Source organism: Cottoperca gobio, chromosome 3 (assembly GCF_900634415.1).
Source record: "Cottoperca gobio chromosome 3, fCotGob3.1, whole genome shotgun sequence".
Classification (NCBI taxonomy): Eukaryota; Metazoa; Chordata; class Actinopteri; order Perciformes; family Bovichtidae; genus Cottoperca; species Cottoperca gobio.
This window is the reverse complement of record NC_041357.1, coordinates 20,867,613-20,884,176: the sequence shown is the minus strand read 5'-3', so window position 1 is coordinate 20,884,176 and position 16,564 is coordinate 20,867,613. Positions and strand designations below refer to the sequence as shown.

At 41.2% G+C, this 16,564-nt stretch overlaps 1 protein-coding gene across 2 annotated transcripts in view; it reads left to right on the top strand.

Moving 5' to 3' along the window:
- cgnl1 (cingulin-like 1) overlaps positions 1-16,564 on the top strand; it is a 31,024-nt gene that overhangs the window by 1,749 nt on the left and 12,711 nt on the right. For both annotated transcript variants that reach the window (XM_029460755.1, XM_029460746.1), the window contains exons 2-8: positions 1,200-2,913; positions 3,127-3,221; positions 4,815-4,920; positions 5,474-5,575; positions 6,150-6,286; positions 7,309-7,447; positions 8,004-8,216. In XM_029460755.1, coding sequence (XP_029316615.1) covers positions 1,252-2,913; positions 3,127-3,221; positions 4,815-4,920; positions 5,474-5,575; positions 6,150-6,286; positions 7,309-7,447; positions 8,004-8,216 — 2,454 coding nt within the window. In that variant the 5' untranslated portion in view covers positions 1,200-1,251. The remainder of the gene's footprint in view (positions 1-1,199; positions 2,914-3,126; positions 3,222-4,814; positions 4,921-5,473; positions 5,576-6,149; positions 6,287-7,308; positions 7,448-8,003; positions 8,217-16,564) is intronic.

Below are 16,564 nucleotides of genomic sequence, written 5' to 3'. Positions count from 1 at the left end.
TTGTATTGTAGCATCAGGTAGAATGGGATGCTATCAGCAAGTCAAACAGGAACCTGTTAAAGGCCCATTGTCCAGTAAAACACGTGTTGGCTGCTGATGGCTTTGTCTTCACTGGCTTCCCAGGCATAAATGTGTCTGAAGAACATTAAGCAGCTTACTTTAATATTTGTACACAGTTTGATATTTATTGCCATTTGTGTTCTCACGATTGTGCTACAAATCTGTCAACCCCAGACAACCCCACAATTATTATAAATGTGACAAAAGTGAGCTTTTGTTGCTCTATGTTTTTGGCATATCCCATGAGTGTGGGCTGCAAATTACAATGTCATTTACAAGGATCAATTACACTGTATACACACACACACACACACACACACACACACACGTACACACTAAAGTTGTGTGGAGATGATAGAGCTCTCACATTTCTCTCAGGTCTGACCGAGTCATGTCGTGTTATTAATCCGTCAATACTTTTCTTCTAACCTGTTTAACCTATATTCTTTGTCATGCACAGCAAACAGTCATTTTGTTAAACCATACCTGTTAGTCACAAACCGTAAGGCTTTTCTAAACAGAAAAGAATGTGGCTGATGTTGACTCATATTTTCAGAGATATTATGAGTTCTGAGATGTTATAGGCAACACAGGGAGCGTATTGTCTCATTCTTCGTTTGGTCGGAGCACATTACCCTGAGCAGTTTGACAGAATAGATCTCCATGGAGAGAAAACAGAACAATAAGGCTCATGCAAAATGGAACTGCAACGATTAGGTGATCGCCAACTATCTTGATAATCGATAAATCGTTAAAGTAATTTTTCATGCAAAAATGGCTGAAGATGCTGTTTTCAGCCTCTCAGATAAGGAGATGTCCTGCTTTTCTCATATTAAACCTAATATCTTTGGGTTTTGAGTTGACAAAATAAGACATTTAAGGACATCACCTTGGACATTTAATAGACCAAATGATGAATCAATTGATATAGAAAATAATCTGCCGATTTATTCGTTAGTTGCAACCCCTAATGCAAAACAAGAAAATCAAATGAAAGCGGACTTAATTAAATGCAGCCAGGCTTTAATGTTTCATTTAATGTACTGGTGTGGAACTGGGAAACAGTTGGTGATATTACTGAATTACTCTCATCAGTCTTAGTGTCTCCTCTCTAATTTAGTGTGAATCCTTGCTTGCAGACGTGGACCACCTGATCCAGGGAGAGGGGGTTATTTTCCTTCTGCATTCCTGATGGAGTCGTACAGAGTGACTGGCATTCCTAACAGCGGACCACAGCGGGGCCACACTCAGCTGTCCCGCCCCTCCAGGCCCCACAGTAATGGAGCTGGTACATACGGTCTCAGCATCCGTGTCCAGGGTATAGATGGACACCCCTACGTAGTTCTCAACAACCAGGACAGGGGTCCTCAATCCTTTATCGACCCTAACAGTAATGGGTACATCGACACTGAGGGTTCTTTTATTGAGAACTACCAGGAGTATGATTTCAGGGGAGGAAAGGAGCCTGAACCCAACAGCCCCTTCATGGAGTACAGGTCTCAGAAGATGAATCATTACACTGGTCCTCAAAATGGCATTGCAGATTCACAAGAAAAGAATCCATCCTCCCTTCTGAACTTTCAGAAGCACCCTGAGATACTACAGCCGTATGATCCAGAGAACAACTCCCTGAACCTTGACACCTTCCACAGTCTGCCTTCAAGGCCTCTGCCTCTGGCTGAGACTGGGAACCAACAGCAGATTTCTTCCTCCAAATCTGCTGTACATGCACCGCCCAACGGCAAGTCATCAAGCCTGGATCGGCATAAAGCTCTTGCGCAGCAAGAGAAAAGACAACTTCCATCCCAGAGCCTGAGTAAGACAACCCTTCCTCAGCCAAAGTCACAGCCCCAGTCTTTCCCTCCAACCCAGCTTGCTCAGCCTCAGGCCATGCCACAATCACAAGTAGCTCAGCCGCAGTCCAAACCTCGTCTCGCCAACCTGAATCCACCTCAGTCAAAGCCAGGCTCTAAAGCTCGGCAGCAGCCAGTTCCTCCCGCCCAGCCTCAACCCTCCACCGTGTCTAGTCCCACAAGTGAGCACAGCAAGACATCATGCAGATCTCCCACTTCTATGAGCAGCGCCAACTCCAGCCTCGAGCTTTCCCACCGTGAGCCTGATGTCCTTCCTCTACGCAGGACTGACTCTAGTGGTCCAGTTCTTCAGTCCTCATCCCGCTCCCGCCACTCCTCCTCATCTTCCACCTCTAAGGCTCCGGTGGAGGACCAGATGGACGCCCTCTACGCAGACACCATCAACCGCCACGAGAACCGCCGCTACATCCCTTTCCTCCCAGGTTCAGGCAGAGACATAGACACAGGCTCCATTCCTGCTGTCGATGAGCTCATTGAGAAGTTTGATGGCAACGATGGAGGCCATCAGCGCAGGGGCCGGACAGGACGCAGGAACAGGATCAATCCAGACGATAGGAAGCGCTCACGCAGTGTGGATAGTGCCTTTGGCCTGCGAGATGGCTCTAGCTACGTGGACGGGATTAGCAGCCAGCAAGGCACATCAATGGAGCATGTCCTGCGGCCCTCACAGCTACGGCAGAAAACAGCCGGCAGTCAGGACTCCTGGATCATGGCTGTAGATGGTAAGGGCGATTCCAGGGCTTCATCTCGTGTCACCAGCGCGCCCGGCTCGCCCCAGAGCACCATCTCTAAAGGTGTCTACGCCATACAGGGTTACAAACAGCCACGGACTCGCACCTCTTCATTATCATTCAAGAGTAAGGAGAGCGAGGACAGTGTTTCCTTAGCTGGAAAGGTTACAACAACATCGCTGTCAACATCGCTATCGAAACCTTCGACCACTTTAGACAAAAAGCCCAGCATAGAGGCAGATGTTCAGGTAAAAAGGGATCTGTAGCGTTATGATTGAATAAGACATTTGGAATCTGAAATGTCTGTTTAAACTTTTGTCTTATTTCACTTCAAATATAAGTATATTATCCAACATATGGCCATCTGTTCTGTGTTATCCAAATAAGGAACACATTTGTTTGCTTTGTTAAGATCTCTCTTATTTCATTAAGATCTCCCTCTCATTTCCTGCCATTTCCAGGCGACACCTGATCTTCTGAAAGGTCAACAAGAGCTTTCACAACAAACGCATGAAGAGACAGCAAAACAAATTTTGTTCAATTACCTTAAGGACGGGTGAGTTATCTTGACTTTTCTGTTCTTATTAATGTACTTTTTGGTTTTATTTGCTCGTATTGATAAAAAAAAGTGAAATGTTCTGGTCTTAATCCTTGGCTGTTCGTTGAATCATGAACTGAACATGTTGTTTACTCAGAATCCAACTTGTTGCTCCATAAGGCAATGCATCATGAAGGAAGAGACTGTTCTGTGTTTTTTTTTATCATAGTTTGACTGTTTGTGATGAAAGTTAAGGAATGTGCTTATTCTTACCCTCCCATCCAGGCTGTGAGAGATCCAGCTGTCTGGAGTTTGTTTTCTTGCAGAATCCCACTTTCTCTCGCTGCTCTCTCTTTGCTGCAGTGTGATCAGACACTTACTGGCTGTCAAGAAAAATGTTTAAAAGTCTGAACTGCTTTTCAGTTTTTGAGGAGCCAAATATGATGGCTTATGCATTCTTTACAGTCTTTTTTAACTTATAGAATGAAGTCCATAATTATTTTTAGAGAACGTTGAAAGTGAAACAGAAATACCAGTTAAACTGTATTCTGCAGCATTTGTGTTGGTTGTGTGTGATTTTACAGTTGTTACATGTGCTACAGATTTGTGATAGTGTAGAAAGAGAGCAGGAAACTGCTTGGGTGTGTCGGGCCACAGGTCAGGAGTCACAGGACAAAGGAAAGGAAACACAGATGGAAGTGCTGGGGCTGAAACTGAGCTACATTCCCAAAGTCTTAAAAGACAAACATTCACCAACAGGGGTTATAAAGGTTTAATGAAAATCATCTGTATGAGGAGAAGGGAGTTCTGGGGGTTTGGCTGTCTGTGTCAGCCATATTATTTATTGAAATAATATATTACTGCTGTCACGTGAAAGTGGTGTTACTCCAGTTTAGTTCATTCTCATGTTTTCACTTTAATGGAAGGATTAATAGTTATTCCGTGGATCGAGAAAATCCCCTATCTTTGGGATTTCAAACGTCTGGCGATAAACTCAGAAATGCTTGGCGTTTAATGCTTAAGACAAAGCTGCTTTTCTTAGCTCCGGATAAGTTGTTGTTAAGGTTTAGGAAGGTTTTTACTGATCAGAACAATACTGTAAATGGTTGCCACTTTAATATATTGTAAATATAGGACATACACTATGTTGCCATCAGAGAGAATGAGCCCGAGTTAGAACTTTAGTTTTTGTTTGTCACAATTAATAATATGAACAAAACCACTACTTGAATGTAAATGTTTACTATCTCATTTATATTATATTATTTGAAAGCATTATAAATGGTGATTTGTCTTAACCCCTGAATGATTGCTGACACTTCTCTGGTTCCTACTAATTCACCAGAGATGAAATGAGACAATCTAGAAATTCCCTTATACTGCCCATGCGTTTGATTCTTCTGCTCATGTGCTTCATAGTTTATTAGACGGGTGTAATGAAGCTGTTTGTGCTGTGAGGTGACACATCAAAGCAGCTTGATCCTTCTTGACCCTTTCTAAGCTGGGAATAACTTGCTCTGTTCCCAGAACAGTTTGGAATTAATTCTTGATCCACACCCAAACACTGAGTGTGTTGACATACAGTGTGGTTGTTTGTGTTTGTGTCTGCAGAAGCGTGGATAATGATGAAACGACGAAGAGAAAGGTCAACCTCGTCTTTGAGAAGATACAGACGCTGAAGTCTCGGGCCACGGCGAGCGCACAAGGCGACAACAAAGTGAGACATTGTTATATCGTTGAAGTGCATCACTAACAGTTGAAGAACCCATAAAAAGTTTTCTCTGCATTCTTTACATACCGGTATTTTTATAGTGGAATCATAAACTTGGGGTTGTAAAAGTGCAGTTTTATGTTCATGCTTTAGCTATCTACCAGTAAATGGGAGTTTGGGGTTCAGCTTCCCAAGATGAAGCCAAACTTGTTGATAAGTCGATGCATGCAAACAAACTTATTTGTGCTAATGTGGATTTCCAATGTCAATTATTCCATAACATCCTGTTTGATTCAAACCGCTGAATACAACTGTGATCTCAAAGGGATTTCATAGGACCTTTTTTTAAACTGTGTATTATCTCTCTAAAGCCTTAGCATACAGGATGTTTACTTTGCATAGCATACAGGATGTTTACTTTAAACGGTTATTGAATATCAACCCTTTATTAAATAACTGAGTGCTAATACTAATGAGTCCAAATGTTCAGTTTGTATTTCTATCCATAATGGATCAATAAGAAATAAACAACTCTAAAACGTCTGTCTTCTTCTGTCAGTCTCTGGATTTTGCCGCACAGACGAAAGCTCTGCAGGTGCAAAATAATGAACTGGGGAAGGAAATGGCCGAACTGAAGAGACAACTCGAGGACCAAACCACGGTAACAACACTCTGACTGACACAGTGCCTCTGACACCAGCATGTTTAAGTTGGCGTGTCGGTTTATTGCTGAACTTGTTGTATGAGAATATTGTTTAATCAAGGGTTTGGTTGTAAAGTAGGTTTAAGGGATTACTGTTGTTTAATTTAAAGAGATATTTTGCGACCGCTGTTTGGATGTAGACTTGGCTAAGTTTAACACAAAGGCACTTTTAGAATAAAGAGCCGATCTTGAAAACTTGTAATTCTGTAGTAAGTGGGAATTCAAAACACTTACTGAATTAGTTTAAGTTAAATAATTGGAACTGTTGAGAATGCATTTACTTTTTAGGTAATTGTTTTACAACATGCACATCTTAAATGCTATTTTTCTATATAGTTTGAATCCTTTTTTGCAATATTTGAAACGGATCCTGATAAAAAATGACCATGTCTTTGTGTTTTTATCAAATGTTATTGACACGATGAGATCAATTCAATCCAAAGGCTGAAAGCTTGGTGCAGACAAAGACTATTTGTTTGTATCTATACTAAACTGAAATGTCAACATTAATATTTGTGTGTTTCACCAACAGAAGAATCAGGCTGACAAGAGGACAGTAGCAGGTTTGAAGGAGCTGCAGCGGGAGCTGGAGCGGAGTGTAGAGGAGTGTAAGCGTCTGAAGGAAAAACTAGCCAAAACAGAGTTCGAGCTCCAGAACACAGTGGAAGAGTAAGTGGCAATTTTGGACAATGATGAGGTCAATACAGCGATCAGCGTCGATGAATTATAGCTATATTTAGCATTTACAGAATGTTGTGTCGACAGTTTGTCAATCCCAGTATATTGTTTTACTTGGCTAGAAGTGGGTTGCAAAAAAACACAAGTTCAACTCCCTTCACTGGTATCGCCATCTTGGTAGATCTCCAGTAAACAAAACTGGTAGTGTTGGGAAGCTGGTGAGGGATCATGGTCTTGTCATTGACATGTCCATGTACTGTCACAGTGAGAGCAGTGTAGGGTGTCTGTTGATGAAACCACCAGACAGTTACTGGAGTGGTTACCATGTCGGTTCCTCCGTCTTATTAAACAGCCCTATATGTCTCCTCTGGTTTGTTAGCTTTATCTTTCACCCTCTATATTAATGATTGCTTGGTGACTGATTTACTATTCATTCTGACAACTGTGCAGCTCCCTTTACATATTATACAACTGTTATTTGACTACTCAGTCTGATGTCCAGAGTGTTGCCACTATTCACAGCCTGCAGCTTTTGTTTGCTGTTCTCAATGTTGTAGATGGAAATAGTAAAATTGCTATTATATTTCTACTGTTGGGCTCTTATTTAAATTTTTCCTCTTCAAATCCAGGATCTTTCACTTAGTTTTGTTTCTCAGTTGATTATCATCTGTAGTTTCTTTCTCATGACGAATGGTCCAATTCCTACCCTCTATGTTTTACAGCAGGAATGGATGCTCTGCTTCAGTCGGCGATTTTGTTTGAGGTGCCTCGCATCACTTATCACCCTCCCCCTCGGTGTTGTCGTGTAGAGGCAGTTTAGACATTATTGGTTTGGCATCATTCAGGCATTCAATTTAACCCCTGTGCTCTGCAGGCCTCACATTAAGACCCAGCACAGGTGCAGCCATTTGTATGTGCGAATTAAGGTGCAGGTGTGCCGGTGTGTATGTGCATATACTTCACAGTATGTAGAGGGCCTGAACTGTGTTATGACATGTCGTGTGGTTTGTCAGGCTGTTCCAGGTGAAGATGGAGCGGGAGCAACACCAGACAGAGATCAGAGACCTGCAGGACCAGCTGTCAGAAATGCACGACGAGCTCGACTCAGCCAAGAAGTCAGCCGCAGATGGAGAGAAAGAGCTCATTATGGCGGTAATGCTGTGTTCATTGTTCTAGAGAAGGAGAGTTTTTTTTGTTGTTGCTCTAAGCTTGTGGAACATGCGGCTGATGGTATCTACCTCTCTCAAAAACCACCATGAAAGTTAAAAGTTTTTCACTCTGCTGCTTGAATAATAAAACCATATACATAAACCAGATTGTATAATGTAGCTTTGGAGTGAGCTAACATCAGTGTGTTTGTCACACTGAAATAACACAGAAGGCATTTTAGTTTGCTGAAAACATTTTTGTTAAACCATAGCAACTCCAAATGGAGACGGCTTTATCTGAAAGATTTCTCTCTGGAGGCGCTACAGAATAAACTAACTCAATGGGAACACAGCTGAATACAATTCTGGAACTGAATATCTAAAATGACTACATTGCTGTTATTGATTATGTCCTGTCTTAAGATCTATATTTGTAATCTATAAGCGGTTAAGTAACCAAAGGTAAGAGCAAGCTTAGGTGTCACAGTCAAACTCGTCAGCTTGATTCTGCAAATTCTGTAGTGATTCAAAAGTAACCAAACTGTCTTAATTTTCCACAGGACATGATGCAACTGAAAGTGGAGATGCAGGATATTCTCCTGGCCAAGGAAGAGCAGGAGGAAGTGCTGAGGAGGCGAGAGAGGGAGCTGACAGCTCTGAAAGGAGCCCTGAAGGAGGAAGTGGCCGCTCATGATCAGGAGGTGGACAAGATGAGGGAGCAGTATGAGAAGGAAATAGGCAGGCTGCAGACGTCTTTGGTGGAGGCCAAGCAGGTAATCAGCCTAACGTTTGTTTCCCCTCCCTCTCCTATCCTCCACTTTGACTCCCCGTGTTCCCTCCTCCTCATTTCCTTCTGCTCTCGCCCTCCCCCACTCCACAAACACACCCTGTCACAGAGGATTGTGGAGATAAGCAGCGCATCAGGGGAGCTGTAACTGTGTGTGTGTGTTTTGCATAGCAAGTTATGCCATATGTTCATCATCAGAGGTTGAGGCGCTGCTTTGACGTGACAATATTTACACCATCTATGGCACTGAGTGTCAAAATACTGAGACACTGGTTTTAAAACAGGCAGGATTGACTGTATCCGGAATAAGCTTGGAACTTTAGATTAGTGTAATCACTGTATTTCTGTGGAAAGGATTGGCAAAAAGAAGAAAGGCAGTCAAAGATCCCTTGTCTCATTGTCTCCATTGCAGTTTAAAACATTTTTGAATTCAAAATGTCAAAATACAATTTATTGTACCAGGCAAAGAAAAGGCCGGAGTAACATAATAATGTTTAATATGAAAAAACAAAGCATTTGAATTATTATCATCCAGTAACATAATTTCACAGATATTCGGTGAATAATAGTTTCTCAAGTAGCACCTCATGTCCATGCGGAAAGACAAGTTTTCAGTTAACTTTATACATTTTTATCGAGTTCCTCCCACATTTCTCTAAACCCTGTAAATTCCAGTTGTACTTGTACATGCATAGATCTCATAATGTGATAGGCAGATGTTTTTGTGCATTTCTGCTGTGTTAGTCATACATCAGTGATTCCATGATATGTTTTTGCCGGCTTGCAGTGAAACGCTGATAAAGAGCTTAAACATCCCATTTATGCAGTGAACTCTCACTGCATAAACAAAGTAGTTTCAACACACGGATCAGCATAGCATAGCATATCCACCTACAGCAGTGGGGGAGCTGTACCTTTTCTCAAATGACGCAAGTGGAAATTAAGCTCAGCATACTTAAACTGCGTCAACAGAGCAAACTGATAATAAAAAAAACGAAATATTCTGTACCTGTTAAATGTAGCCCGTCATCATTTTTCATGGGAAGTCTTTCTCGCCAGTCAAGTGTGGAGGTTTTTTTCTCATCACAGCTTGTTCTTTTAGGGAGGAACCGTTATCTGTATATGACATATTTAGGAGTTGCCTTACTGGCAAGGTCACTATTGAAGCTTAGTAGCAAGTCTAAATTAAATACGCTGATATACTCTGAAACAGATTCGCTCACACTTCTGTTTTTACTACATTGACAAGAAATACACTTCTGAAAACCTGCGTATCATATTTTATAAACCTCCCTGAAACAGCCATTATTTAAAAGAGAAGCACATTTTCTTTAGAGCAGAGAGGGTTTGTCAACTGTTGAGATGAGCAGCAGTGCATGTCAGAAGACTGAAAAGACTGACGACACATTGTTTTCAGTTGGTCGCTGTGTGACTCACGTGTGTCCTGTTTGTCTCAAAGAGTGGAAATTGTCCTTGTTCTTGGCTTCCTGCAGGACTGGTGGGGGTCCACAGCAGCGCTCTGCAGCAACAGTATATGAGAACATTTCCTTTTGTCGATCAGAGGTACTGCTCCCCTGAGGGAGTATGTCATCAGGGGTTTACCCTCAGTGCTTTGTAAACACTTGGCAAGATGAAGCGATTGTTTTGTTTCTCTTTTAAGGTATGAATGAGTTCTCACTTGTTGGAGACTTTGAATTTTGTCCTTGAATTTATTGTTTGTCCTCAGATTAGACTTTGTGAGCCAGTTATAGAGTAGCCTGTTAATTATTATGTAAAAACGTTAAATCAAATTCATCTATACAGTGGCACATTTATTATTTTCTTTATATATGCTGTTTATGGCGGCCAATGTGCAAACAGATGATAAGATCATTGTATAGTCATATCTCCAATATTAGCGTATATACAATACAGAATACACGGTTATAGGCTCAAATACCAAAACAGATCTTGCAAAATGGTACACTAAGCATATTCATGAAACCCAAAGCCTTTTTGAAGTTCAAATGCTCACAGCATGTGGCCAGTAGTCTGAGTAGTATGAGAAAGCTTGACATTAAAAGGGAAAACTGTATTATCTCATGTACGCTTCTGCTTTGTATGAGGGTGTCAGACAGAGGGAAAAGAGAGACAGCGTGAACTTTGCATCTTTTTTTAATTTCCATGCCCCGTCTCTAACCAAAGTGCTGCTCTGAGTGGTTCTGACGTTTGGGTCGAACAGAGCGGCCCATGCGAAGAAGAATGCTGGAAACTGGAGCACCGAGTTTGTCTGTATAGTTAATTGCGGTGGCAAGGCATCACTAATCTAATGAGCTGCCGTTCCTGGGTTGCGTCGTGTCCCCTCTTCTTTCTGTGCCCTGAAAGAGTGGGGGTAATTGCGGACCTCAGTCGATGATGAATGATGAGTTTGTTTCACACAATAATAGCAGCGGGGGTTGGGACATGCTGAATAAGTGGGTCAGTGTGCTGTAGAAAAGGGGATGCGTGGCTGACCCCCTGAAAGGAGCAGGAGGCCTGTTTTGTGTCTTAAATCGAAAGCTGCATTGTGTTTTCAATGCGCTGAAATCTGTGGAATTCCATCAAGAATGAAACATATTGGTCATACTTTCTGGAGAAGATATGAATTTGCTTATGTTAAGTATTGCCTACCTTCTTAATGCCTTGTAACAGAAGAAGTCTGCACATTTAGAAGAGGATTTGATCTTTCGTGTCTGCATGTGCTGGTATGCAAGCAATTTGGAAAGATGAGGTGCAGTGAGTAGAGAGAAGGGTCTGTTTCCAGGAATGTTGGGGTCAAAGTGGAGAATGTACACCCTCCAGACCTCCTTCTTCACTCAGCTCCAGATCTGTTACAGTGCACCCGCTCCGACCTGCCCCAGACGCTTGGATCTTTTCATTTATGCCTCTTCAGGGTGCTGCAGTTGCATCTCCATCTCGCTCCGGATTCTCAGAGTCAGAAGCTTTAATAGGTCTCAGCTGTACTTTCTCTTCCTAACTGTAAAGACAGAGCCTTGTGCTTATCGCACCATTTTCAGCTCTTGTTATGTTTCACCTACAGCCCCAAGCCACAGTGTGTAACACGGCCACATTGTTATCACGCTCTCATCTGTACCCTCAATCCCACATTTCATATCTTTTCATTTCCTAGCTCCACAGATTCCACACAAGACTCCGCAGTGATCTCCCGCTCACCTAAACGCGGTTCATTTTCCCGCCCGTATCTCAGCCTGCCTCTCGACTAATCTCTCCCAGTGTGTGAACTGAAGTCTCACTGTCTGATCATCAAACTTACGTTCCCCGAGAAGAGTTCCCCCTCAGGCTTGTTTTGAAAGTAAAGACTCCCGCATGAGTCTGTGTGTTTGATGATAGCACTATATTTCCCAGCGTAGCTTTAGGAGCTGATTTAGCAGGCGACTGGAAAGACGAGGAAGGAGACGCAGGGCAGCGAGTAAGGAAGGAAATGATGGAGAGAGTTTCTGGATCTTGACAGACTGCAAGAAATTAGCCATTTATCCTTGTTGGTCTTCAAATTGCTTTAATGATAACTTTATGGACATTAAACATTCCAAAAAAATGGAGGTGTGGTTCAGAAAATGTTGCTGCAGGGCCACATGAGGGTCACGTCCGTGTGAAACAGGCACTGGCTGGATTTTAGTGTTTGTTGTTTATTACCTCGCTGCCTGCCTGTGAGCGCTGATGTGTTGGGAGCCTAATCTGCCAAAACAACTTGCAGGAGTCAAGTTAAATACACATTTCCTATAGAGATGACCAAGAACATTTCAGACTAAGGTTTAACACACATTAAAGGCGGGTGTGTTTTCTTGTGAAGTTGTAGGCAATTGTCCATTTTTTTGTTTTGTTTATGTTTCGATGTTCTTCCTCTATGTAATCCACATGGCCATGAAATAATGAATGATAATCTGGCAGTCTGTTGGCATTTTAAATTACATTTTGGTGTTGTATTTGTAACCAGTCCAGCAGACCAGTTCAGAACATGAATTCAACCACTGTAAATATGTTAAGCGTGGGCTGAGATCTCCATGTTTGAGTTGTTAGTCTCCACACTTGAACTGCTGTGTGGGATGTGGATTTTGGGCGTTTCTTTTCTTGCTCACAAGTTTATTCAAACCTTGTCTTTTTTGGCCTTTGGCCTGGAAAACTGGAACAGGAGTTTTCTTCCCTCTTTGTTTTCCTGCTGAGACTTTACTAAGCATTTGATTGAGTTTTAGCCTGGATGGTGATATGTGATTTAATTGGCACTGTAAAACTTGAAAGTCAAACTCTTGAGTCGCACTCGACTAACATTTGTAATGTGGATGTTCCACCCAATATGTTCTGCCTCCACATCGCATGATCTAGTCTTACTTTGGAGAAATTAATGGATTTACAGACATTTGCTGAATATTTTACAGAAATAAAAGGTTATAAATTAGATGATCCTAAAGTTTTTAAATCCAGAGACCCCAAAGTGGTGTGAATAACATCACAGACCCCAGTTTGATTAAATCTAGTCCCTACAGGAAGAGTTCCTACAGATTCTGAGAGGCAATGAGTGGCTGTACTGTTTGATGGACAGGGAGTGAAAAACTAGTAACAATGATGTGAATATGTTTTTCTGGGCAGCCCTGAGATCATGCAGAACCTCAGCGCCACAATACTTCAGAATGTGTGTTCACCTTTTTCTGATGAATTAGTTGTTTATATCTTGCAAGCGAGATGCACTGTGATGAAGGCACATCAAAACACTTCCATGCCTTACAGCCATGCTTGTTTGTATGATCATTGTAGTTGTCAGTATATATGGTGACAAACATCCGAAGCTCAAAGAGTCAAATGTGACACGAAACATCATCGTCTCTTGGAGCATCTGCATGGTCACAATTTCACTATAATAGCCTGTTCTATCCAAGCTCCGCTGCAAGCTTGCAGTTTGGCTTCGCACAGAGACTCTTTTAAAAGCCGGTTTCTGTTTCCATTTCTCTGAGGACAAGACAAGATTTGATTACCGTCTTCCTTTGACCAAAGACATGCCAATGCTTCTCAGCTGTCGCGTTTTAATTTCTACTTCAATCCTTCCTTTCAGTCCATGACAGGCCTTCTGTTCCAGTTAACCTCAGGCTGGGTACCTTCTGTAATGAGGAATGCTGTTGTATAACACACACTTTGTTCTGGCAAATCAAATCAAGACTTCCACACTGCCAAATAAGTTTTATTTGTGTTGTTTAAATCTGTTCCTAATATAAATTAAGATAATGTGATACCATACAAGACATGACCTGTACTCCGAAAGTCCTTGAATAGTTTTAATCTATCAAGTCATATTTGAATTTGTCACCGCTCTCCGTCAAAGACAACAAACCCAGGCTTTTTTTCTTTGACTACATCACTTCAGCTGTCAAAAAGCTCAAACCCACGGTTAGGAAAAACAGGATTGGTGACATTTTATCTCCAGTCACCAAAACGGTAAGCAGCTGGCCATTAAACATAAACTACAACACTCACAGGTTAAAAGGCCAAGGTTAAATATAGCCTGTCACGCATATTTTTACTCTAATGTCTTTGACTGAAGTTGTGACTTAACTACATGTATTTCAATGAGAAGACACAAAAAGGTTTTGGTGATTACTCAAGTCCACTCCTTTTTTAAAACATTAATGCGTAACATTTTCATAGCAGGCTCATGAATGTAAGATTTATGATTCTTTTGGATTCCATTGAAGTTTGTGGTAGTGCAGAGACAGCAGGTGGATGTTAAAGCTTCCTATGTTAACTCAGCAGTGCAATCTGCAGGTGATGGCGCTGAAGTGGAGGTTATGGTTTTACAACGATTGGTCTAAAACAAGAGAGAATCTTACGGTTTGTAGTTCACGGAAGTAAAAGGAACAGATATCGCTTTGAAGGAACAGAAATGAAGAAATGAGGGAATTCACCAGCAGTAAATAATACAATATCAGGAGGATTTGTCCCCTACTGACCCAAAGGCGACACAGGTTCTGCTCCGGTCTCTTGTCATCTTACGCCTTGACTACTGCATCGCCCTCTTGGCTGGACTACCTTCATGTGCCATCCGACCTCTACAGCTCATCCAGAATGCAGCAGCCCGACTGGTCTTTAACCTGCCCAGTTTATCGTCTGCGTCCTTCAAACGATCACGTGACTTATGCCTATAAATACGGCGCCAATCTCACAGAAACATCATTCCCCAAGCCGTCCCCAACCTTCCAGACTGAAAACCCATCTGTTGCGACTGCACCTTGGCCAATAATACAAAAAAAATAATAAAAATAATAAAAATTGTATTTACGTATGTAGCACTAGCACTAGCATTGGTTTGGCTTGTTTGAAGCTAATGTACTAAATGAAATGTAATGTAATCTTCCTCCTAAAACTTTTGCAGAAGCTTAATTTGGTATAAACCAAACAATTCATCAGTGTTGCTGTGGGTCCCTTTATGTAAATGAATTCACAGTTAGTGTGTTTTTGCAGCTGCTTTGAAACTTATTATTGCACTGCATGTTATATTGTGCGCCATTCTGTAGGGTTCTGTGGAACAAATGTTTTCACAGTTTGCCAGATGTTGGACTAGGGGAAAACATACGGAAACATGTTTGGTCTTCAAAAAAGAAAACAAAGCACAGACAAAGCAACATCAGGAATGGGGAGGGGAGAGAAATGTCAACATGTTAGCAGCTGGCTTTATGGAAACTATCTGTGTTTTACAGTAATTCTGAAGGATTTTTACCTTTTTACCTGCTCATAGTTGGTCTTTCAGAGTTGCATTTGAGCTTGGTTAATTGTAGCTCAAATGGTTTCTATGAACGTGTACGTGCAGTTTTGTGAGGTTTACCTTTATACCTCATGATAAAGAAATTAATCTGGCTGACATTTATAGAAAATACAGTTCAAAATGAACAAGTGCAGGAAAAGGATCTACACTCTGTAGATTTCTGTTGCAGGTTTCTTGCAGCTGTGTTTATCTATAAACTATCTTTTGTTATTCTGGAAGCTTATTTGGTGAGAGAATAACTGAGAGAGCCAAGATTTCACCACAGCACACGACCTGGGACAAATACTTCACTTCAGCATTCGTGGCGTGCTTCAAAGACTGCACAAAGTTAGTTAATGTGCAACTTTACGCAAACAGTTTGAGTACACACAAGAAACCAAGTCAAACTTTGAGTTAAGGTAGAGGGGTGAAAAAGAGGACTAGGAATGACATAACAACATATTCTCCTATGATCTTGTACTAATACAGTAAAGTCAGCTTGTGATCTCAGTCTCTTTGTTAAATCTGTATTTAAAGAGGTGATAAAGAGTGGCATTAAATGGACAAATTAAACAAGTCATTGTCTAATAGCTGATAAGGTTATTGTTTTGTTAGTATAAAGCCTACAGTGCTTGTTGGATAATCTTTAATACCTCTTTTAATGATTGATTAACTTTTTGTAGTATTGTACAAGAGAATAATCAAGTTAGTGAAACCGCTTAAGAAATGTAATGTATAAGATCTAAGTTGGCTAATAGGCAATATTACTTTATTGTTATATTAGAGGTGACATTTGTGACTTTGTCTCACAATTCAAGAAAAGTTTATCCGTCCACAAGCTGATATTCTGTCATAAATATATCAGATCATGATGCAGGTCTGTTACAATAACTCCAAATAAATGAGATTATTATTATTATTATTATTATTATTATTATTATTATTATTATTATTAAGGGAAATTCTATTAAAGAAGAGGCTAACATTACTGCATCCCCTCTCGCTTCCTCTCACAGGCAGCAGCAGGTTCTCCCTCTTTCTGTCTGGCTGCCTTTGCCCATGTTTTGAACTGGTATGACCCAGTGTGGGAAGTGGGACAGGCAGAGAAGTTTGAAGGCTGAGTTTGTTGTGTATGTTGTTAAAATGGAGCACTGACACACACTGTCAATGCTTTATTATTATAGGGAAAGCTGCTTTAGTCCCACATCCCGCCCAACCACTCTGGCAATCAACACTTAGATATGTGAGTTTTCAAAGCAACATGAAAAAGCTGCTGTGAGCCAACATAACACAAGAGACCCGATTGTCTCGGTGCAAACTACAGATGCATAAGTCCAGAAAACTGCACTTTTACCGCATTATACTGAGAGGTTGTTTCTAATATTTCTAATAGCTCAATAGCTCAAAATGTGTTCAGCGTGTGTATCAGCAACATCAGCGTGTTGCTGATATTTTGTATACGCCATATTTTTGTATACGTTATGCATTTGTTGGGTATTCGTCTGATACATTTTGTATAAGTAAGTGATACTCTATCAACAGGTTAGACATGCGTATCTGTATATGTT